The sequence below is a fragment of the Diabrotica undecimpunctata genome, chromosome 6 (genome assembly GCF_040954645.1).
Source record: "Diabrotica undecimpunctata isolate CICGRU chromosome 6, icDiaUnde3, whole genome shotgun sequence".
Lineage (NCBI taxonomy): Eukaryota > Metazoa > Arthropoda > Insecta > Coleoptera > Chrysomelidae > Diabrotica > Diabrotica undecimpunctata.
In genome coordinates, this window is record NC_092808.1 from 143,531,319 (window position 1) to 143,556,239 (window position 24,921).

General features: G+C 33.5%; 1 protein-coding gene across 1 annotated transcript in view; it reads left to right on the forward strand.

Moving 5' to 3' along the window:
- The first annotated feature begins 1,711 nt into the window (after window positions 1-1,711).
- The window catches only part of LOC140444027 (fatty acid synthase-like), a 74,556-nt gene continuing 51,346 nt past the window's right edge, over window positions 1,712-24,921 (forward strand). The window contains exons 1-6 of the mRNA XM_072535609.1: window positions 1,712-1,823; window positions 8,644-8,788; window positions 9,056-9,244; window positions 18,151-18,399; window positions 18,689-19,003; window positions 21,984-22,222. Coding sequence (XP_072391710.1) covers window positions 8,653-8,788; window positions 9,056-9,244; window positions 18,151-18,399; window positions 18,689-19,003; window positions 21,984-22,222 — 1,128 coding nt within the window. The 5' untranslated portion in view covers window positions 1,712-1,823; window positions 8,644-8,652. The remainder of the gene's footprint in view (window positions 1,824-8,643; window positions 8,789-9,055; window positions 9,245-18,150; window positions 18,400-18,688; window positions 19,004-21,983; window positions 22,223-24,921) is intronic.

Here is a 24,921-nt window from a genome sequence, read left to right on the forward strand (position 1 = left end):
GTAAAACTCCTAATGAAGTGACATCCTATTGACCAATATCACTCCTTCCGGTGATGTCAAAACTATCTGAAAAACTTTTGAAAAGATTAAAACCAATAATAGAAAGAAAAAATGTTATACCAAATCATCAATTTGGTTTTAGAAATAAACATTCCACTGTAGATCAAGTTCAAAAAATAACGAATATAATAAACAACATTAGAAGAAAAAAAAAGTCTGCTCTACAATCTTCTTGGACGTAGCACAGGCGTTTGATAAAGTTTTTCATGAGGGTTTAAACTATAAACTAAGAACGTTTATGCCTAAAGAGTATTTAGAAATCTTAGAATCATACATTGCGAATAGATATTTCAGAGTAAAACAAGGGGAAGCGTACACCGACTCAAGGGAGATCAAAGCTGGTGTGCCACAAGGGAGTGTATTAGGTCCGGTCCTGTACCTATTGTATACGTGTGACATTCCAGAGCTAGAACAAAACACTATAGGTACCTTCGAGGATGATACAGCCACAGTAGTGATAGGAGGCACTAGTGAAGAAGCGACTGATAAGTTACAACTATCAGTAAATAAAATACATACCTGGATCAGAAAATGGCGAATAAAATTAAATGAGACTAAATGCACACATTAACTTGACGAATAAATAAAAAGATAGAGAATTTCCCAGTTGGAATAAATGATTGATAAATGAATGACCCAAGTCCCTTATGCAACATCAACAAAATACTTGGGCATCACCCTAGACGCGAGGCTGCGCTGGAAAGTCCATGTCAAAAAGAAAAGAGGGGAGCTTGATATTAGATATAAGAAATTGTGCCGGCTGATTGGAAAAAATTCAACATTATCCATTCATAATAAATTATCCATTTACAAGCAAGTACTGAGGCCATTATGGGTATATGGGTGCCAACTTTGGGGCTCTACCAAAGCTAGTAATCTACATATTATCCAGAGATTTCAAAATAAAGTGTTGCGGAATATTGTTGATGCTCCTTGGTATATCCATAACTGCAACCTCCACCAGGACCTGGGTATGGAGTACACAGAAGTACAGAGAAGATTCATAATGACAAAACCATTTGAGTTAGTGTAAATGTGCAACAATTTAGTGTAAACAGCAGAGTATAGCGCTGTAATGTTATTGCATGTTAGTTGTAATGCATTAGTTGATAGATAAAGTAAGAGTAAGCCATAGGGTTAGCCCTTAGTTTTAAGTATTTGCTGTTTATTAAGTTAGGTCAGAAAATATCTGATAATTGGTCATTTGTGACCAGATAGCAGTATACAAACACCGTACCGTTTTTTTACTCCGCTGTCGTAATGGACATATTCTTTTATTATTTCGTTTCATTGACCCTTTGTCTTTATTTCAGTAAGTACCACTATAAAGATTTTTCATTGTTTTTTTTATTAAATTAACGTTTTATCAAATAAAGCTCGATGAAACATCGTATTTCATTAAAAGTGCATGCCATTTCAATTGCATACTAACTGAACGAAATCTGACCTTTTAAAAAAAAAAACACCAATTGACCTTGGACAGATCAGACACTTAGAAGTTTTTGTCTTCTTTTGGTGTGAGTTATTTTGAGAGCAATTAGCTTATTTTTTTAATTGTTATAATTATATATGTAGATCTAATTATACACCTAAATCCGAATGTATAAAAAGGAATGTGAATTAAAGTGATGTACTTATTAATATGATTTATAATTATATGGGTGTTTGTGAATTGTTTGTATAAAAATAAAGTACTTTAGTTTTTGTGGAACTTTATTGTGAGTGAGTTTTATTTCGAGTGTGATTTGCTGAACACAAGAATAGTGAGTACATCTTAAATCTGTATAAAATTTTCATTTTTTGCGTTAAGTAGTCTTATGTTGCGTTTACAATGGCATGTAACATAAAGGGTGCAAGAAAACGCTCTTGTATTAGACGACATAGTCTGGATCCAAAAAAAAACTCGATTTAATTTAATATACGCCAGCGTCCTATTTATGCATTACTGAAAGTTTTATTTTTTCTTCATCTATTAAAATTTGTTTAAATTTAAAGAAAACTTTGCCATAGTTATAGTCTGTATTACTGTGCACAAGTCATTGTATTTTTTTAAATTTCACATTTGTTTATTGCGATTTGCATGAAAAGTTTTATATTTGATTATATTTAGGGAAATTATTCAGCACTAGCTTAATATTTTAACAAATATTACTTTGGATAATAAATCCAAAAATAAAATCAACGAAATCATTGTGGAATAACATGGACATAACTCATTGAACCAATTTTTTTTAAATGAATTAAACCAATTACAATCGGTAATAATGGTTACAATGACTAAATTGGTTAATTAAATTATAAGAGACTTGCAGGAGACTGTACAGTAACAATAACCTATTAAATTATAATTTTAGTATCAAAATTATTTGTGACTCTCTAATTAATGTGCATAATAAATTTAAAATTTTTTTAAAATTTAAAAAATTTAAAAAATTTAAAAAATTTAAAAAATTTAAAAAATTTTAAAAATTTAAAAAATTTAAAAAATTTTAAAAATTTAAAAAATTTAAAAAATTTAAAAAATTTAAAAAATTTAAAAAATTTAAAAAATTTAAAAAATTTAAAAAATTTAAAAAATTTAAAAAATTTAAAAAATTTAAAAAATTTAAAAAATTTAAAAAATTTAAAAAATTTAAAAAATTTAAAAAATTTAAAAAATTTAAAAAATTTAAAAAATTTAAAAAATTTAAAAAATTTAAAAAATTTAAAAAATTTAAAAAATTTAAAAAATTTAAAAAATTTAAAAAATTTAAAAAATTTAAAAAATTTAAAAAATTTAAAAAATTTAAAAAATTTAAAAAATTTAAAAAAAATAAAAAAATTATAATATTGTTGGTAGATCGCTTGGAGTGTGGGGCTTTACCTTCTGTTTGCCTGGGGATCTCATAAGGCTCTTCGCTAGCCTGTTAGGGTAGTTTTACAGTCGTGTGTGGTATTTTTGGGAGTAACTGGCAATTTCTTCCACACAGGAGATCCGCACAAGAATGCTACGTTGTTACGTTTTTTCTACTTTACTATACGGCATGGAAGCGTGGACAATAAAACAGTCTGAAATCAAAAAATTAAACTCCTTTGAGATGTGGTGCTACAGGAGAATCCACAGAATATCGTGGACTGAAAAAGTTACTAATATAGAGGTGTTACAAAGAATGAAGAAAGAATGTGAAGTCATGAAAACTGTTAAAATTAGAAAGATTCAATATCTGGGTGATATAATGAGGGGCGAGAAGTACGTATTACTTAGATTAATTATGCAAGGGAAGATACAAGAGAAGAGAAACCCAGGACGACGCAAAATATCCTGGCTAAGAAATTTGAGAGAGTGGTTCGGTTGCAGCTCATTAGAATTATTCAGAAGCGCGGCCAATAAAACTAACATAGCGATGATGATTTCCAACCTCCGATAGGAGAAGGAACCTGAAGAAGAAGGCAATTTTTTCTATGACAGTCTTCATTTGAAGATCGCGATTTATGTATTCATTGGGGATGTACCACGGTGCATTTGTAATATTGTGGAAGGTCTTCGATTGGAATATTTATTTCAGGACATCGATATTGAATCTCGACGCAGATCCTCTCAGTTGGATTCGATAGCTCCATATTGGATTTATCACTGACTTATATGCTAGAATTTAATTGTATAAATTTAGTTGTGACTCTTTTCCTATTAGCCAGTATATCTGCGGAATTTTAGACCCAACTGTTTCATTTTCGTGAATATGTGTTTCTTCCACGTTAATCTGCGGCCCAAGTGCGTACCTAGGTATTTTACAGCATCCATTTGTTGTAGTACTTGATTATTTAATGAGACTTTTCGTTTAGTAAACGTTAAACTTGCTTTCGTTAACTTTAATTCTCCATGTTTGTAACCTAGACTTTATCGATATTGGTCTCAAACAGTTGGGAGGCGATGTATGGGTCTAAGTGAAACTCAAGGACTGCTGTGTCGTCTGTATATGTGGCTGTGAGGATGTTTTGACTTGTAATAAGATCTGCTGTGGGTAGAGAACAAGTCCAAGGACACTAACCTGAAGTACTCCAGCTTTAATTAGATATAGGTAGGTATAATTTAAGTAGATATAGGTTCTGCAGCCTAAAAAGGCTGCAGAACAGTATTTTTTTCTCTTCTAAGGCTTTGTTTATAGAATGGCAGATCCGGTGAATTTGCTCAGTGATAGAATGTTGTTGTCTAAATTAAAATTGGTGGTCGGGTATTAGCTGCTGTTCCACGAGGATTAGCTATAATCAGTTTAGTACTAGTTTTTCAAAAATCTTTTATATCGCTGAAAGTAGACTGATAGGTCTATAGGGCCTAACTTCTTTTACAGGTTTGGATATTAAGATGATTTGTGCTGACTGCCACCAAAAGGAATAGTAACCAGTTCTAAGGTTGCGTTAGATAATCTGTGGTAAATATTGCACTCCTATCTTCGGAATTTCTTTCAGAATTCTTGCAGTGATAAAGTCGAACCCTGGGGACTTTTTCGGATTCGGATCTGTTTGGAATTGGTTGAAAACTCGCTTGGCAGTAAATTTGTCCAATGATGCTTTTAGTTGGTATGGATATTCTAAATACAATTGAGTATTATCTTCTGCATCAGTGTTGTTGTTTTGAGCATATGGTTGGAACATTTCCTCCAGGTATTTGATAAAAAGTGTGGCTTTTTCTTTGTTATTTTTAGACCATCGTCCGTTACTGGCCTAGATAGGCGGATTGGAGAGTTGTGGTCGGTTATTCTTCCACACCGAAGATTCGGAGGCTACCGTGGCAGATAGATTTTGTAAATATCGTTTTATGTCCATTTTTTTATTATTGTTGACAACGTTTTTAATCGTGCTGTAGCTTGGTTTAATCTATTTTTATCCTGGGGTGCGCAGGTTTTTTGCCATATTTTTCTTAGTCTTTGTTTTTCTGCGATTTTTTCTCTTAGTAAGTCATTTTGTATAATTGTTTTATTTGTGTGGGTGTTTGCTGCCAGCCAGCTTCCTAAATTTTCCTATTTAATTGATTTAATGCTTCGTCAATATCGCCATCAGATTTTAGTGGGATGTTTAGATCCAGTTTGTTATCAAGAATAGCCCGGTTACATAATTCCTGTACAGTTGGAGCATTCTTACTTATTCATTTTCTTGTAAATGAGGTGTATTTCTATTCTTAAGGCCATTTTTCCATATTTAGGTCATGAAACCATGTATTTCTTTCCATAGTGCTGGTCCTGGACCCAAGATAGACACTTATGGAGAAATGTAATTAGGGAAGCCGACCCGTATAGGGATGGAGGCAAAGAGAATGATGATGATGAGTGCTGGTTCTCGATTTTTTAATACTTTAGCTGTTTTTGTATAAGTATCAGATGTCTTTTTATTTTCTAAAAAAAAACATTATTCTTATAATTTCATCTTCAGAAGTTCCATGTATTTCTTTCTTAGCTGATAAAACTACAGGTGCATTTTCCACAATTTTTGTATTATCATGATTTAGTAGCTTATCGAAATATTCTTTCCACCTGCTTAGAATGCTTTCCTCATCAGTCATCAGTCAGGATATTTTCTTGATCTTTACCAAAAACTTTCTTTATTGTTTTCTCTTGTATACTTTAGTTTTGTCTTTTCTTTTGAGGTTGTACATTTCCTTATTACTTCTTGTTCTTAGTTGTAAATATTTTATCTCCACATCTTTCTTTTTCCTTATAATTAAATTCCTACATTCAGAGTCAAACCACTCTACGTTTCGATGCTTCTCTTGTTTTCCTATTACTTGCTCTGGCACTTTAAGTATACTGTTTCTAATCTGATAAGAGAGTCCAAGTTCTTTTATGGATCCGTTTATGAGGAAAAATCTTCTTCTTCAAGTTCCGCTCCTATCGAAGATTATAAATCATTCTGGCAATTTTAATTTTGTAGGTTGCGCGCCTAAATAGTTCAATTGAATTGCATTCAAACCCTTTAAGGAGAGCGTAGGCACGATATTTTTCGTCTTCATACGATTTTTCTCTCTTTGATTTTGTCCTGAATTACATTCGTTAATAGTTTTATTTTTCATTTCGTATTCCGTATTTTTCATGTATTCCAACTTCCTGATTTTTATGGAAATTATAACTTTTCCTAATCGAGAACGTAAAATTGCGTGCAAAAATACGCGCCGCTGATTGTCAAATGTTAAACTTAGGCTAGTTTACATATTATTTTCTTATTTACAGAGTTATCATTGGCTACTTTGAATTGTCTATTAGCCTACTAGCTTTATAAGGTCTTTAGAGATCTACTGCAGATTTAACTTTTTATATAGTTAATTTTTATTTGATGTTTTTGATATCTTTCTTTATTTGTTTATCCAGTGTGTTCTCCTCCATAATTTACTTTTTATTCCTTTTAGTTGTAAATATTGTTTTATGGAATCTCTTTTGGATAGCAGCACGAAAAATTTATCTAAATGTTTAGAAGTTTAATAAATTTTGATTAATAAAGCATATTAGAAAACAAAATATTTTTATCTATAATACGTATACACTGTCAGCCAAATGGAATAAATTAGCTAATAAATAAATGAGGGAGTATTCGAAAAAACGGTCGAACACGTCGATTAGTATTTATAGTTGCGCATTTTGTTCCATAAAAACTTTTTATACGGGGCGTATCAGATAACAGTGGCCAATACCAACTTGCTTATTTTAAATAGAACACCCTGTATATTAATTAATTTTTAGCTTCCTCAGATCATTTTAGACATTTTTTGAATACAATGTCCTATACCTATCTTTGACTGTTTCGGAAATATTAAGTAAAATGCAAAAATTCACATTTAGAAAAGAAAATTATCTATTTGCCGAAAGTCGCTACAACATATTCAAAAACTTCTAAATAATACAAATCTAAACAATCATGTCAATGAAGGAGATGTTCAAAATGCTACCCACGAACGTCTTGGTAACAACATAACGGTGAATAGAAATTTCTTCTAACGTTACTCAACATCTCAGATGTGATCGATCTAATCGCAAGCGTTATTCGTCTTCGTATGTCAGCCAAGTCAGTGGGTTTAGTTTTGTATACAATACTTTTCACATATCCTTATAAGAAAAAGTCTAATGGCGTCAAATCGGGGGATCCTGGTGGCCATTCCATCGATCCTCGCGTCCCTATCCACCGATTTGGAAATATTTGGTTGAGGTACTGTCGGACATGGATTTGGTAGTGGGGTGGTGCTCCATCTTGTTGAAACCATATCATATTCGCTGGAACTTGTGTGTTTCCTGGATTAGGATACAAGTTGGCCAACGTTGGCACTACATTATTTTGGAGCAATGCTAAATAATTGTCGCCATTTAAATTGCCGTATATGAAAAAGGGACCTATGATCTGATCTCCATTAATTCCTGCCCACACGTTAACCTTCTCAGGGTATTAAGTATTGCCTTCTCCCATCCAGTGAGGATTTTCCCTTGACCAAAAGCGGTAATTTTGCCGATTAGCATGACCGTGAAGAGTAAAGGTGCACTCATCAAAACATGTTCTAATTGGATCACATTGCTGTCTAACATTGCCATCATTTGTTCACAAAAATACGTTCTTCTGTCAAAATCATCTTCCATGGGCTCTTGAGTATGTATAATTTTATAGGGATGCATTTTGTTTTCCTGTAATATTCGAATAACCGATGAATAGCTAATATCGAGTACTGGGACTGCTTTTCGAATAGATGTATGTATGTGTGTGTTCCTCAAACTCAAGCATAACAGCCAATTTGGTATCCTCACTTATTGTATTGGCTGCTTCTTTTTTTACCTTCTTAACATGGCCCAGCTCGTAGAATTGTTTCTCTATTATTACTAATTACTGTTACTACTGTTACTACTGTTACTAATTGTCCCTTGAGATATATGTGCGGCAAATCAAGAAATGCTTCGTGAAATAAACGAGCTACTTCCATTTGCGTCCGTGTTTTATCTCTATGGCCAATCATCTGTATAGTTGTAATTTTATGCATTTCTGTTAAATGAACCATTTTTCTGCTTGCGGTTAATGAAATTAAAACGACTAAAGCACTGACAACTACTTCTGTCGTAGAACAATAAAACATTGGCGTTTTAAACCAAAGTAAACAATTTTTTGTTTTTTTTTAACATATCAATAAAAATGAATGCTTAAATAGTTTTTGCTTAATTTAACTTTACCAAGACCTAAATGGGCAAGAAATAATAAGACAGTGGTAGCAATTTTCGACAAATAAATAATTTTCTTTTCTAAATGTGAATTTTTGCATTCTACTTAATATTTCCAAAACAGTCAAAGATAGGTATAGGATATTGTATTCAAAAAATATCTAAAATGATCTGAGGAATCTAAAACATAATTAATATATAGGGTGGATTATTTAAAATAAGCTAGTTGGTATTGGCCACCGTTATCTGATACACCCCGTATAAAAAGTTTTAATGGAAAAAAATGGGGAACTATAAATACTAATCGACGTGTTCGACCGTTTTTTCGAATACTCCCTCATTTATTTATTAGCTAATTTATTCCATTGGAATGACACACAGTGTATATTGTTGATTTAAATTATTATAAATACTATTTTAGATAAATAACATGGAATCCAAGGAGGACATTGTTATAGCTGGTATTTCTGGAAGGTTTCCTGAATGCAACAATGTCGAAGAGTTTAGAGAAGCTCTTTTACAAGGAAAGGATTTGCTTACTGCAGACGACCGAAGATTTCCTGCAGGTATGTATGTCAATGCTTACTTTTTTAGTTTACCATAAGGTTAATATCAGTCACGTCATTTTATAGTAACTTGTAAATGAGTAAATAAGCAATATTTTCAAAAATTTTCACGTAATTATAACATTAGGATTTTTTAATATTTTTAAATATTTTTTATATCCTATTATATCCTACTTAGTTAATATTCCAGGTGTTTATTCAGTTGATTCTAAATTAAAATAAATAAATTAAAAAACAAATTAAAAAAAAAATACAATTTTATTACAGGAATTAAAAATTTGCCTAAGCGAAGTGGAAAAATTTTAGACATTGACAAATTTGATGCCACATTCTTTGGTCTTCATCCAAAGCAAGCTAACTTTACAGATCCACGTCATAGGATACTTCTTGAAACTGTTTATGAAGCAATAGTTGATGCTGGATACAATCCTGATGAACTACGGGGAAGCAATACAGGTAATTTTATAATATCCAGAAAGGATAATCTTAAGCATTAAATTCGTAATATACAAGCTTACTCACCGTGGGTGAAGGTACTTGGTTATGGAAAGATACTGTAGGTAAATTTCTCTTTGCGATATCTTTCGGTGAACCTGATATCGCGGGTTGTATTTTAATTGAGCCTAGTTCGGTTAATCGGGGTTCCACTGTATTTGGCTATTTGATTACACATATTTGGATTAAATTTAACTAATCAAAAAATGGAAAAAGAAGAAAAAAAGACACTTCTTAACAGAGTGTCTGGTGATTCCAACTCCTAGATTTAACATATATACGGCCACGTCAGATCTCTTATCTTTACTGATACCCTGTCGAGAGATCAACTTTACATTGGGCTTCTGAAAGAGGATCATGTCATAACCTTCCCTTCGTGCGAGTGCCTCTGTATCGTCGTGAGCAGCCCTCGCCCTTACCACATTTATTTGTAAAAACTTCGTATTAAATGGTTTTTATTTCTTTAACTTACTTATTCTTGCACTGTTTGATTCCTTGTCCTAGGTGCTTTCACTCATTCGTTCCCCCTCCCTTCTGGCAGGGTCTCTTGAGCCCCCGCTTTTCCAGGATTAGTTTTCTATACTCCGGACATCGTAACTATGGGATTTGTGTCCAGATTCTATACTGCATTCTCGTGCCTGGTACCCTACTTTGCCACATCTGTAGCAGGAGTACGCCCTGTGTTCTCCCTTGCAGTCGATTTTACTATACCCGAACTGCAGGCATCTTAAGCACCGCTACACATGCAGTATCTTGCACGAGTTCCAGCCGATGAGTACATACTCTTTTTCTAGTGCCTTCTTGGCTGCAATCCGCGTCAGTCTGAGCGTAACGTTTGTGTTCCCGTCTCTATTTTCCCTTATAGAGACTAGTTTGGCGTCATAATACTATCGGTATATCTCCGAACTTGTCTCAGGATTTCTTCCTTTGTGACATTTCCGTCTATGTCAAATATGTCAACCTGAACCTGATAGTCTTCTTTAGACGATCGGCCTGTTATTTCCCTGGCACTTCGAGGATGAGGGCCCCTGGCCTTCTAAGCGCTTTTGACACTAATCCCATCCTTCCTTGTGTCTACGCTACCTCCCTTCACGATCACCTTCTGCGTCAACGTCTTCCTTCCTTCGCGTTTTTACCTCTTCAGTACGAGGTGGAGATCCACACCTCTAAAGATAACTCCTTCAAAAAGTGTCCTGAGGTTCCTAACTCTGTAGCACTCCACTACCCTTAGGGATGTCCCTTTGGTCCCTATAACCTCTATGTCTTCCCTCAATTTAGACAAAATTGCCAGGAGTCTCTTGTCATCGTCCATTTCTATCTCCCCTTTTTCTACGGAGACCATGAAAATGATCGGCTCGCCGATTTTCCTCGTCCTGGCTCTTCCTTAAACTTGTGGTTTAAGAATTGAGTTAGAGGTACTCCACTTGTGTTGGTCAATATGTAGCACATGTATATATTCCCAGTTCCCGTTTTTTCTTTATGATGTCGTGGAACTTTCCTCCCCATCGAAAACTCCAAGTTCCATGAATACTACCAAGTCGCCTGCAGCTTTATTCACTCTTCCCGGTTTGGTGACCGTATAGTGATCTTCTTCAACTTCTATAATTTCCTTTATTTTTTCAAAGCTTCTTTCCCCTGAATTCAAGATCTTTGCGGTCATTTCCTCTCTGTCCCTAAGTTTTTCGGGGGAGAACTTCTCAAAGTCCACCTGTGTGAACACGCTTGCCGTCTCCTTCCTCGTTTACCGATTTTTTTACTACCTTTTTCATTTCTTAATTCTACCGAGGCATGCTATAAAAATTTTTAGTTCTAATATCTTCAGAATACCAAAACATGGATGAGTGATTGTTAATTTTAGGTGCATACTTAATATGTAGAATATTTTTTATTAAACAATTACATAATATGTTCTATGTACCAATAATTTTGTAGTAATAAAATACTTACACTGTCTCCAGTAACTTGAAAATTCCAGTAAAAAAGACTACAGTTCACTCGACCGTATATCGTGGTTTCCTCTAAAGTAAACTGACATTAAAAATATTATCAAAAACCATTTTAATGTGGGTAAAAAATGACCATGAATTTATTTTAGGTCAAATAAATAAAACTGTGAACTATACCTAGACATAAACACTAATGTTAATCTTAATGGATAAGAAAAAAAATCACAAAAGAAAATTAAGTATATCCTAAATATAAAAAGGAATCAAATTAGGTGGAAGTAAGAAAGACAACAAATTTTTTGTACAATTATCTACACGATGTCCCCAAAATAGTTTTCGTAAATTATATATATATGTAAATTATATGCATTTTTTTTAAAAAAAGGTAAAAGAAATAATAAATTAGACTTACTCACAATCAATTTAATTTAACTATCAGACGACCGGTTTCGCTTTCTACAATATGCAAAGCATCTTCAGGTCACGATACAAAGTTAAATAAATGCTGAAAATAATAAACCCATATTAGGGTGTTGTCTAATAAAGGTAAAACAAAGATAGGTGATATAAATTATATAAATTACAGTAATTATGCCAATATTACATGTCTGTGGTTTTTCAAAATGAATAAAATGTTTAAGCAGACAAGGTAAGACCCACAAATTGGTAAATTAGTCTATTAAACTGTAATGAATTATAAAATAAACAAATAAATAAAACATTACTTACATGCCGGTACTCTATTAGTTGATGGTTGAAAGAACATGGTTCAAACTATCTTGTATTGTTGATTGGAGAACTCAAGTCAACTATTGTAATTGTTTAACAGTAAACGGGGAAGTTCTTGAGGAGACAGATTTTATCCAATGAAGTAGAGATAGGTAAATGTAATTGTTTGTTTGATGAAAGTAATGTTCTATACCATTAAGTTCTTTAAAGTTATTTATATTTATTCTGGAGATATATTTATGAAATGTGTGTTATTTATTGAGATTTTTATTTTTGTTTTGGAAGGTGACAGTTGTGAGACAATGAATAAGAATAGATGTACAAATTGTGTGGGTGTGAAATTATATCAGCTTGTAATTATCAAATTACCAACTAACTATTGAATGCTTAATAATTCAGTCAATTTTCTTTAATTTATCAATAATTTTATCATCAATAGTTTATTTGCTTATTATTTAAGTTCCATATTAACATATCAGAACTGGAATAAATATTTGAAATATTTATACACACCATGACAGATAACTCACACCAACAATTATTTCAAAGAAAGTTTGTAATTTTGTTATACATTTTGATTACAAATGTACATATTTAATTTAATTACCAAATAATCACTTAAGTTTGTTCTGTAACTTTGACTAAGCTGAGTTAGTTATCATAGAAGATGTATTACAATTATTTATATTGTTACATTGAAATCTAATTATTTAAAGTTTGTTAAAGTATGCCAATATTAACACATCAAATAACTTTGATATCTAAATTTAAAAATTTTTAGACATTTATTAATATCAGCTTATTTCATAAAACTAGATAACTTAACTTACAGCTTAACTTACAGCATTTAAAATAGAAGAAGAACTGTCACACTTTAACCTACATTTGTCAAGTTTACCTCTAAAATCTGATATATAACATAAAAAACTCATTGTCTCCAAGTAAGAGATGTAGTTCTTTTAAAATCCTCCCCTTTTTAACTTTAATGTCTGTTTCGTCCCCCCGTTTTTTAAGTGTTTTCTGTGTGTTTTCTGTGTGTCTTAAAGTGTCTCAATTTTAATTTTTAACTTTATATATTGGACTTTACAACCATTTGCCATATATTGCAACATAACTTTATCAAATAAATTTGATAATTACAAGCTGATATAATTGCACACCCACACAATTTGTACATATATTCTTATTCATTGTCTCACAACTGTCACCTTTCAAAACAAAAATAAAAATCTCAATAATTAACACACATTTCATAAATATATCTCCAGAATAAATATAAATAACTTTAAAGAACTTAATGGTATAGAACATTACTTTCACCAAACAAACAATTACATTTACCTATCTCTACTTCATTGGATAAAATCTGTCTCCTCAAGAACTTCCCCGTTTACTGTTAAACAATTACAATAGTTGACTTGAGTTCTCCAATCAACAATACAAGATAGTTTGAACCATGTTCTTTCAACCATCAATTAATAGAGTACCGGCATGTAAGTAATGTTTTATTTATTTGTTTATTTATTAATTCATTACAGTTTAATAGACTAATTTACCAATTTGTGGGTCTTACCTTGTCTGCTTAAACATTTTATTCATTTTGAAAAACCACAGACATGTAATATTGGCATAATTACTGTAATTTATATAATTTATATCACCTATCTTTGTTTTATCTTTATTAGACAACACCCTAATATGGGTTTATTATTTTCAGCATTTATTTAACTTTGTATCGTGACCTGAAGATGCTTTGCATATTGTAGAAAGCGAAACCGGTCGTCTGATTAGTTAAATTAAATTGATTGTGAGTAAGTCTAATTTATTATTTCTTTTACCTTTTGAAATGGACTCACACAAGCAACACATTCAGCATTTTTTTTAATTGCCATGTTGATTCCAGTAAGAGTCTAGGAAGGTTTTCATTGAATTCTGGCAGACCGAGGTAGTGGAAATCTTTTTTTAGACATCTACCGTCACGGCTCAAGACACCCTGGCATCTTTCGGCTGAGTAGGATACTAGGCCAGAAGACCCCAGTGTATTGCCGGATTAACCGTGTTTCGGCTAATAATTTAACTACCAGAGTAGTGGTTTTACCACTTAATAAACAACTAAATCCCTATATAAACCGTCAAGTTAAATGAAGAATAATTATAAGAAGGAACATTTTGAAAGATCTCCAGTCAGGTGTGGGGATTTGACCAAGAACGACCTTCCAGGGGAGGCAACCTTACAAAGGAGCTCCTTAATGGGAGAGCAAATACCTAGGGAGAAGGAGAAGAGCTTTGACATAACGCCCATTATAAGGGCAATGGAGAAACTTACCAACGTTACAAATAGTTTAATAAAACGAATGTCCGACCATACAAACACGAAGGTCGAGTTAAAAATGAAATAAAAAAACTTATAGAGTCACCGAAGACATGGAGGGGAAACAAGTAACCCTCGACAGCATTGAGAAATGAAAAAAGGTATTGAAGAAAACCGGTAAAGAGATCACGACGAGGGAGACGGTAAGCGTGTACACACAGGTGGACTTTGTGGAGCTCTCCCCCGAAAACCTTAGGGAAAGAGGGATAGAAAATACCGTAAAGGTTTTGAACTCAAGGGAAAGAGGCTTTCAAAAAATAAAATAAATCATACATTTCCTTTTTTTCCGGGTTTAATGTAGTCAATATTCGGAGTTGCTGCTCACGCTGCTTTCTGTATAGCGATTGTAAATTCTTTTGTTGCATCTTCTATTCCTTGTGGCGTTTTTAAAGGAATTCTCAAATTATTTGTGCATCTAAGTGTTCTTTAAATTCTACCTACTTTCTTTTATGGTTATATAGAGTAGTTTGCCTTGGTTTTTCAATAATTTTATTGGATAGAGCGGTTACGATTAGCGAGTGATCCGAGGATAAATCAAGAGAAGACTCAACCTGAAAATAATTTTTACTGATTTCTTTTATGATTCAATAGTAGATCGGACAGTTTTCTTGGATCGCTGGACCAATACATGTGTTTTTCTCATTAAGGGGTTTTATGATTTTAGAGTAAGTTTGTACATCTTCAACCTCCTCATTAGTAGCTTTATTACTGTATTTATCTGCAATTTCTTCATCTAACAGTGCCACGAGGGGATTTTTATTTTCTACTCCAGTGACAAATTTAAAACTTAAAACTTTAAAACTATAGGTAATAATATTCGGATAAAACTTATGGCCACTAGCCCAGTTATCTTCCTTGCATAGGTTGGCCCAACAAATAGAAGGCCAACTGAATATACTCCTAAACTATCGGTATAAAGAAAAATTATTACTATTATTACTATTAAGGTCTTTTGAGATTCACCAAAATATTTTTTTCAATAGAAAATATTACTTTCCAGGATTGTCTATATATTTCTTTTTCAAAATGTTTCCAACAATGCTGAAAGAAGCTAAGATTGTCCTTATCCCGAAAGGTAGAGGTGAAGAGAAAGAGGTACAATTTCGGCCAATTTGCTTCTTTGTTCGATAGTTAAATTGTACGAACAGCTTGTAAAAGACTGCCTTGAGCGAGAGCTAGAAGATAAGCATGGTTTTAGGGCCAAAAGGTCTACCATAGATGCGGTCACAGAAGTAACCTCTATAGTTACGCAGGATACAAAGAGATGGGTGGCTCTTATCCTGCTTGACGTCAAGAATGCCTTTAATACGGCATCATGGGAAAAATCATGTCCAGGCTTGTAACGATATATTTTGCCTACCATAGGGGTATTACTATTAGGGGTAGAAGATGGGGGATAGAAATTATTGGGGGTGGAGATAGGGTAAGTAAAATAAACGCTACTTGTGCGAACGGCACTCAGGTTTTGGTAGGAGAGCTGGGGTCGTGGATAAGTAAAAGACGAGGGGATTTGGATTGGGGCAACTACAGAAAAATGAAATAAAGGGTCATAAATCTCTTGGGACAAACAAAAACAAAACGAAACAGGAAACACCTCAAGAAATTTAATATAGGGCGCCACTTGAGGTGCCTAATTATACCTATTACAACCAGCTAGTTGTAACTGGGGATATAATTATTAAACATAAAAACTATATCTTTTCCAAATGGAAACTCAAAAAAAAGGTTTTGTTAAAAAAAGAATAAACAAAATGTCAAGAAACAAAATTTAACATTTATTTTTGTATCACCACAAACAGTTACAAAACATAGAGAACACAAGAATGCTCAAAAAAGACAATACAAAATATTACCACAATAGTCGCAAAATACAAAAAACCTACATGCGTTCTACTGATTTACAAATTCAGGAGATGCTACAAAAACTTACTAATGATACTGACGTATAAAATACTGAAATATAAAAATTTTTACAAATAAAAAAATTATCCTTTTAAACAATGAAAGCAACTATTACTTTAGGAAAAAAATGTCTGTCTTTACTTTAAAATTTAAAACATTAAATGTTACCTTGATTTTTCACTATTTCGCACATAACTCTAAAACTTGTTACATCTCTGGACTGAAACTGCAAGAACGAAACTCTGGAACAAAAGGAAACCATTTCCATAATCTGGAACGAACATCTGACGTGGATGGAGTTGGATCAAACAGGAAAATGATAACAAAACTGGTGGGACATCCTATATACTGCTTCAAAATTTCATCAGTGTACTGCACAAATCCCCCAACTATTAGGATACACTAACTACTTAAGGCTTCACTGCTACATACTTCTACACAAAGGGGCCAAAAACAGGAAAACACAAATTCGACGTTGAATTTGCGGACCATACTTGTGATCCACACAGCGAGCCAAGTAAGAATTTCTCTACACCTGCACCTACGGCGACCCAAGTACGAATGACGAATTTAAAAATTCGTTCATATAAAGTGAAAATAAACAAACACTTGACAGGAATTAAAACGCAGAAGATTTCATTTCTACGACGTACAAAAATTATAAGGCGACTTCGAATAAAACATTAAAAGAAAATGCTGAGATAGTACACATCTTTAAAATAATAAACAACTCTAAAACGATTTATATCACTTTTCGACGCCAAGAAAGAATTGCAAACATTTGGGTTCTAACACGTACGATAGGAACAAAATTACATCAAAAAACATTCTTAGATGGCTCAAACATATATGAGGGGACCTCAATATATCACATATACGAGGAGACTTCAATATAAAATGCTACAGGCTAAGAGAATTGGGTAGCCTCTATTTGTCATTGGAGCGGTGGTACCGATCGTTTTGTTGTGCAAAGAGAGAGCGAGGGTGTACGCGAGGAGGATGGATGTATATATATATATATGAAAATGAGAGATAAAGAACGATAGTAGAGTGGCAGAGAGAATGGGCGAATGATAGCGGAAAGGCAAGGTGGACGAAGGAGCTTATTTCCGATCTGAGGCCGTGGTGTGAATGTAAGTTCAGGAAACTAGACTACTTCCTGACGCAGTTTCTGACTGGACATGGTAGTTTTGGCACCTTCACAAATAGAATAGACAAATCTGCACCGTCAGACTGTTCTGTTTGTGGGGTACTGGACGCTCCCGCTCACATTTTTAACTGCCAGAGATGGGCAAATGAGAGGGAAGATTTCGAGAGGCGAATGGGTTTCGGGCTGGATGAAAGAAACGTTGTAAACATAATGATGAGAGGAGAGAAAGAATGGAGAGAAGTACACTGTTTGATTTCTGGGGTGATGAAGAAAAAGGAGCAGGGGGACAGAGAAGGAAATTGAGCCAGGTATCAGAAATTTATGGTTATGAATTTTATGGTTAATATTATTTATTAGTTTATGGCCTAACGTCTGAAACATTTTTTGATTTACGATAACAGGTATGGTTATAAATTTTTAGTTTTTTATTTTAGTTGTTCATTAAGAACTCTGGAACGGTGTTTAAGATTTTAGCCGGAACACGGTTAATCCGGCACTATCCTGGGGTCTTCTAGCTTAGTATCCTACTCGGTCGAAAGATGCCAGGGTGTCTTCTTCCGTGATGTAGATGTCCAATAAAGATTTCCCCCACCGTTGCCTGTCAGAATTCAATGGATACCTTCTTAGGCTCATACTGGAATCTTGCAATACGATAATTAAAAAAAATGATTGTCTATATAAATGTTCACTTTTCTCTGCACTCCTCTAAGTGCAAAATTATATGTTTATTAACACTATATAGTCTCTTATCTTTTATTTATTCATACAGGAGTATATATTGGATTATCGCTGTTTACTAATTTGAATGAAATGATAACAGAAGATACCAATGGGTATTCTATCCTTGGGTCAAGTCTCTGCAGTGCAGCCAACAGAGTGTCCTTTTGTTTCGATTTTACTGGGCCCAGTTATTCTCTGGACACAGGATGCTCCGGTTCATTATATGCTTTCACGCATGCTGTAGACCATCTTAAGTCTGGAGAAATCGAGTACGCTATTGTTGGGGGTACTCATATAGGTAAGAACTATTTTATTACATAATTGTTGGCAATTTATATTTATACAAATATTTTTTTTTTGCTTTAGTTGAATCAGTAATAACCCGAAATACAATAGTGATTTGAATATACTAAACGATTCTTTGTCACAGATTAAAATATCTGTGTTTTTAAAATGCACTTTTTAAATTTTTTGAAAATACCTTTTTTAAGCCATGTTTAATATCCATTGATCGATGTAAACAGTACCAAATATGTTTTCGTTAAAATGGGATAATAATAATTTGAAAATATTGTTTTAATTTTTAGGACTGAGTGCGACGGAATCAGAACAGTACCACAATTTAAACATGCTTTCACCCGACGGAATGTGTAAGGTTTTCTGTAAAAACAGAAATGGATTTGCCAGATCTGAGGCAATTTGTGCTTACTTCCTGCAGAAAGCCAGTAATTCAAGAAGGATTTATGCTACAGTTGTTGGAGCAAAAGCTAACACTAATGGATATAACAAGGATGGTTACACCTTCCCATCTGTAGAAGGACAATATCGATTATTAAAACAGTTATATACCGAGAGTAATGTATCTATTGATGACGTCAGCTACGTTGAATTACACGGAACTGGTAAGTATTAAATGGGTGGTAAGTATTTAAAAGCTTTAACTAAAGCCAAAAAACTGAATTAAAGAAACAAAAATTTACTTGGTTGAAATCATATTCAATCTACACTCGAAAATTTTTTTTGATCGGGCTCTACAAGACAATCAGTTTAAAATAAAAATTAACTGTTTTATAATTAGACTTCTACTATAGTCTGGTAAATATTGAATTAAACTATAAATCAGAAATCACGCTCCGTAAGTGATCAATGTAGCCGAAATCATGTGCTCATCATGAATTCTAGGAATTTTTAAATTCGATTATTGGCGACTCGTAAGAAAGTATGTTTCCTTGCAGCCACTTTACATTGTAATAGAAGAATAATATATTTCTGCTTATAATAATAATAATACATTAGATCCAGTTTATAAAATAAGTTCTCATTCACATTAATAATGTGTCGACTGAGCAAATGAGCAGAAGTCATCTTTATATCTAAAGATGTAAGATACTCAAATTAGTATATTTTTAATTCAGAAGTATATTTAATTATTTAGTCTATCAATAGAAAGAGTACTAGCAACTACAGATGCTTGTTTGGTGTGTAGGTACATAATATCTTCTAAAAACATGCCAAAACGTGTTTATTTGGAAGAAGTTATCAAGTCATGCAGTTCATGAATGATATTGTTACAAGTACATCTGCAATTGATTTTTCGTATTTAGTTGACGGCAGTAAGCAGAACGAAATGCAGTTATCAATATTCGAAGTATCTTTCTGAGAAAAATTTAATTCTCTTTGGTGTAAAATAACAGAATTAGTCTATTCAAAAGCGCAAATAATCAATGTCCTGACATGTCGAAATGTATTTACACAGCCAAATAAAGACACAACAGATGAATCAACAGCTGAATCAGCAGATTGCTGCAACCACACAATGAAGCAAATTTTATTTTCAAATTTTGTTTTGTTTTTTTCATAGTTTTTTTAATTGATTGTATAATTTTATCTTCGCTCCGAAAAATATACAAAAGGCAGACCCTTGTGTCCAGACCCACAGACAAACTTATAGTAAAAATGATAGATCATGTTATTGTAGACTCTATTCTCTAATTGTAGAATATTCGCTTGACATTAGATTCATCAGAACCGTAATAATATAGTATAATATTTTTTGCTTATATTAGCACTTACATTTAATTATTTTCACAGCTTAGTATGTCTATTTAAGGGAGATTACTATTATTCCCACTGCCACTGCTGTTGTCGCCTGTTAACGTAATCACTAAAGGTTCGATTATAGTGTCAACATGAACATCTAACTCCCACATTCGTTTTTCGACTTCCGTAAATGGGAAATAGCATTCTGCCATGCTAATGGCGTACCCTTATCAATAGTAGTATTTAGCAGACGCTTCACAACTTCAATTTTAAAAGATACATTATGACGTGCCACATAACCCTTTGTTTGTGTCTAGATTAGCTCAATTGAGTTCAATTGCAGTGGTATAGTGGAAGTCCTAAAACAATAAAATCACGAGCACGGGTCATTCTATCCACTACGTAGTCGATATGATTAGAGCGATGTTGAGGGAAAAGCTTTTTAAAGTTTTTTCCTGGAGTTATTTTTTATTTCAGCCTTTCTGCTGTTTGAAGTGGGAATTTGTTTACTCCCGCAACTATGGTGTGACGCATTGTCCATAACTATGACGCAGTTATCTTCAACACGTTACAGAACATATTGAAACCACTGTTCGAAACGATGTGCATTTATATTCCCATGGTAATCACTGTTTTTTTTTATAAGAAAATTAAACCACTGTTTTTTATGCTGGTGTCCTTTACCTGTCGGTCCTCGGAATCCTTGAGATAGACCTTTAACAAAAGTTTACCGACTACCTGTTACAGTAGTGTCAGTCCACATATTTTTAACAATATGTCTAGCATTGACCCAAGTTTCGTCTAAATAATATATTTTTCTATTTTGCTCACGGAACTTTATAAACTCTATTAGGTTTCTCTATCAACGCTGAATTCCTGTCGTACTTAGCATTCAAATTTATATAACTGATTACGCAAAGTTTCAAGACTTATTTGGGAATTACTTTATTAGTTTTTATTGCAGAAAAGATTTTATCTAGAGTAGAAATTTCCATATTTAAATAAAAAAAAATAAACTGTACGTCTTATTTCTGAATTGTTTTGTTCATTAAATTCAATTGGCTTTCCAGCTCGTAGATGTGTCTGTGGGATCTGAACTTCGCCCGGCCATTGGTGTTGACGGACAATCCAGTTAACAGTGGATGATGATACTACTGTTATACATTTACAACAGACAATGTTTTTCTCAAATACCCGTACATATTAGACACTATTTTTTTAGCTTCAAGTCCTAACTGTTTGCGAGAACTTTTCACATTTATACTCTCACTGCTAGTCACATAGTAGTAATATTTATACTCAAGGGTTTGGCGTCCAACAGAAAATTCGTGAGTGAACACCCGCTTTTCTTTTTTGGTTCTTTGAACCGGATCTAGTAGTGATAGCATGCGAGTAGTATGAACTGTTAGTTCAACACTAAGAATAGTAAATATATGGTTATATATAGATAACCAATTACCAATAGTTGATATTAAAGTTAACAATCACCGGTTTCCACGAATTAAATATAAACTAAAGTGAAAATAAATACTTTGGGCCCATTTTTAGAAATTTGTGGTCGAATTGTACAAGCAAGAACAGCTTTCTTTAAATTCAAGAAAATTAATTATAGACACAATATAAATCTGAATATGAAGATCAGCATATTGAACTGCTACGTAATTTCCGTGCTGCTCTACTAAGCAGAAGCGTGGACGACAACAAATACCATATTTAAAAAATTCTAAACTTTCTGGGATTGGTTTGGATATAAGAATTTAGTAAACTTAATCATAGTTGTCTACTGCTGTAAAATCAAGTCTAGTATCTTTTTAGTAAACCGTAAATATTTTTCTTTTTCAGGCAGCAAAGTTGGTGATATTGTAGAATGTCAATCGTTAGTTAACATGTTTGGTAAGGACCGAAAAGAGCCGCTTCTAATTGGAAGCGTCAAGTCCAATATGGGACACGGAGAACCAACTGCTGGTTTGGCAGGTATAACTAAGGTAATAATAGCTATGGAATCTGGAATCATACCAGCTAATCTTCATTATGATCCCATTGATGAGACATTGCCAGGCTTAAAGGAAAAACGATTAAAGGTATATGGTCATAGTATATTTTTTTTTACTAAACGTATAAACGCTTTTCACGCTCTCTACAAAACAAAATTTCAAGTTCTTGAAATAATTTTATGTCAATTTGATGTGAATCTAGACTTCCTTAAAAATAGGGCCATAATATCGGTTTACTTTATACATTTAAAGGGGGATACCTCTACGAAACATCAAAACGATCCATATTATCTACCAAAACAACAGGATAAAAGTAAAAGTAGAAAAAGAAATAACTTCTATGCAGACGACGCAATACTACTTTCCCAAAGTGAAGATGATTAACAACGTACGCTGCACCAATTTATTATAACTTCTGGAAAATTTAGCTGTACCAGTCCAATATAGCAACAGTATTACTAGATTAGAAGGTCTCAAATCAATTCAAGACCAAGAGAGGTGTTAGACAAGGATGCGTGTTGTTACCTGACTTATTTAACATTTATGGTGAACATCTCATGAGGATGGCTTTAGATGGATGGGCCGGTGGAGTAACACTGGCTGGTAGGAAAATCTCCAATTTAAGAGTTGCTAATGACAATACAATTATAGCACAAATGAGCAAAAAATGTTTAATCTCCTGCGAAGAGTTGAGTACAAAAGCAATAAAGTTGGTCTGAAAATCAATAATGCTTAGACAAAAATAATGGTGGTCGACAGATTCCACATCATTTAACTGACTAACATGTTACAGGAATACCAGATAGTGGACAGTTTTGTCTATATGGGGTCTAGTATAACTAACGATGGTAACTGTTAAGCAGAAGTTCGAAGACGTATTAGTATGGCAAAAAATGCGATGAGTAAATTTTGGAAAGACAGATCTATCTCTTAAAATATCAAGATGAGACTGGTGAATGCCCCTGTATTCTCAATATTTCTATACGGAGTAGAGACTTGGACTTTTCGCGGACGCGAGAGCCACTAAATTACTCATAGGATAAACGTTTCCATTTAAAACCAACTCGAGATTAAAACAAGGCTATTCACAATATATCTGCAATGTATTCTGCAATTTTTCAGTCACGTGGTTCGCAGAGGTGACGATAGTTTATATATATATAAGCGGGGATCCTACAGCTTCTGCCGCTTCCCGCATTTCGATCGCCATCTTTTTCTATCTCTCCAGGTGTCTTCATCAATGGCTCTGTCTTTCATGGTTTCCATAACACCTTGTATCCAAGACTTGGCTGGTCTTCCTCGTTTCCTTCTATTACTTGGATTGTATTCCATAGCTCTTTTTGGCCATCTGTTGTCGTCCATCCTCTGTACGTGTCCATACCATATTAACTGTCTAGTTTCTATTCTTTCAGAAGTTGTATGTACTCTATCTGTTTTTCTTCTAATTTCAGAATTAGGTATACGTTCTACTCTTGATATACGGCAAGCTCTTCTTAGGTAGTCCATTTCGACCGTGTCAACTTTTTTCTTTCCTTTTGCTGTCATTTGCCAACATTCTGCTCCATATGTAAGAATTGGCTCTACAATTACTTTGTAGATAGTCATTTTAGTTTTCATAGTAGCTTTGTTGGACCAAAGTATCGAATTCAGAATTTGAACACTCTTCCTGCCTTGTTGCACTCTATAGTCTATATCTCGTTCCGTTGTTCCTTTACTGCAGATAATACTTCCCAAATATTTGTATTCGTAGCACCTTTTCATTTGTCTAATTTCCAAATCCGGGTCTTCGTCTTCACTGCCTATTCGCATATATTCTGTTTTAGACATATTCATACTCATCCCCCATTTTTCGTATTCATCTTTGAGCTTTCTAAGCATATAATCTGCATCTTCTTCACAGCTTGCAATTAGTACTTGATCATCTGCAAAGAACAGCGTTGTCAGATAATGGTTGTTAAGCTTCAACCCCATTCCCGCACATTTTTGTCTCCACTGGTGCAGTGCTTCTTGGATATATATTTTGAATAGGGTGGGGGAAAGACAACATCCTTGTCTCAAGCCTTTCGTTACTGTAAATACCCTTGAGAAAGTATTTCCTGTTTTTACAGTGCTTTGAGGACATTTATAGATGTTCAGTATTGCTTTTAGATATGTTTTACTAAGGTCCGTTTTCGTCAAGACACTAAATAAGAGTTTTAAAGGAATTGTATCATAAGCCTTCTCCAGATCTATAAATACCAGATGCGTAGGGAGGTTTCGAGCTGTTCGTTTTTCAATTACTTGTTGAAGGGTAAATGTGTTGTCCACGCACGATCTTCCTGCTCTGAAGCCGCTTTGTTCTTCAATTTCTTTATACTCCTCTTCTATTCTTCTTTTCAATATACGACCATATAACCTTCCCAGCGAGCTAGTTACGCTAATGCCTCTATAATTTCCGCATTCTTTTCTGTCTCCCTTTTTATAAATGGGGCTAATGTGGGCCAAATTCCAATCGTCTGGAATCGTTTGGCCTTCAATTAAGCATTTATTAAAAATATTCACTAAGCTTTCCAAAAGAGCATCCGGTCCATGTTTCACCAACTCGATGGGAATGTCTCCAGGCCCGGGTGTTTTTCCATTTTTCATTTGTTTCAATTCTTTTTTCAGTTCTTCTTTGTTTATCTTATGCACCTCTGAGTTTTCTGTCATTGAGATATGGTCAGGTCTTTCCATAAATTCGTGCCTACTTTCTGTTAATAGCGTTTCGTAATATTTTTCCCACTTTTTATTTTGAATCAGGTTTATAT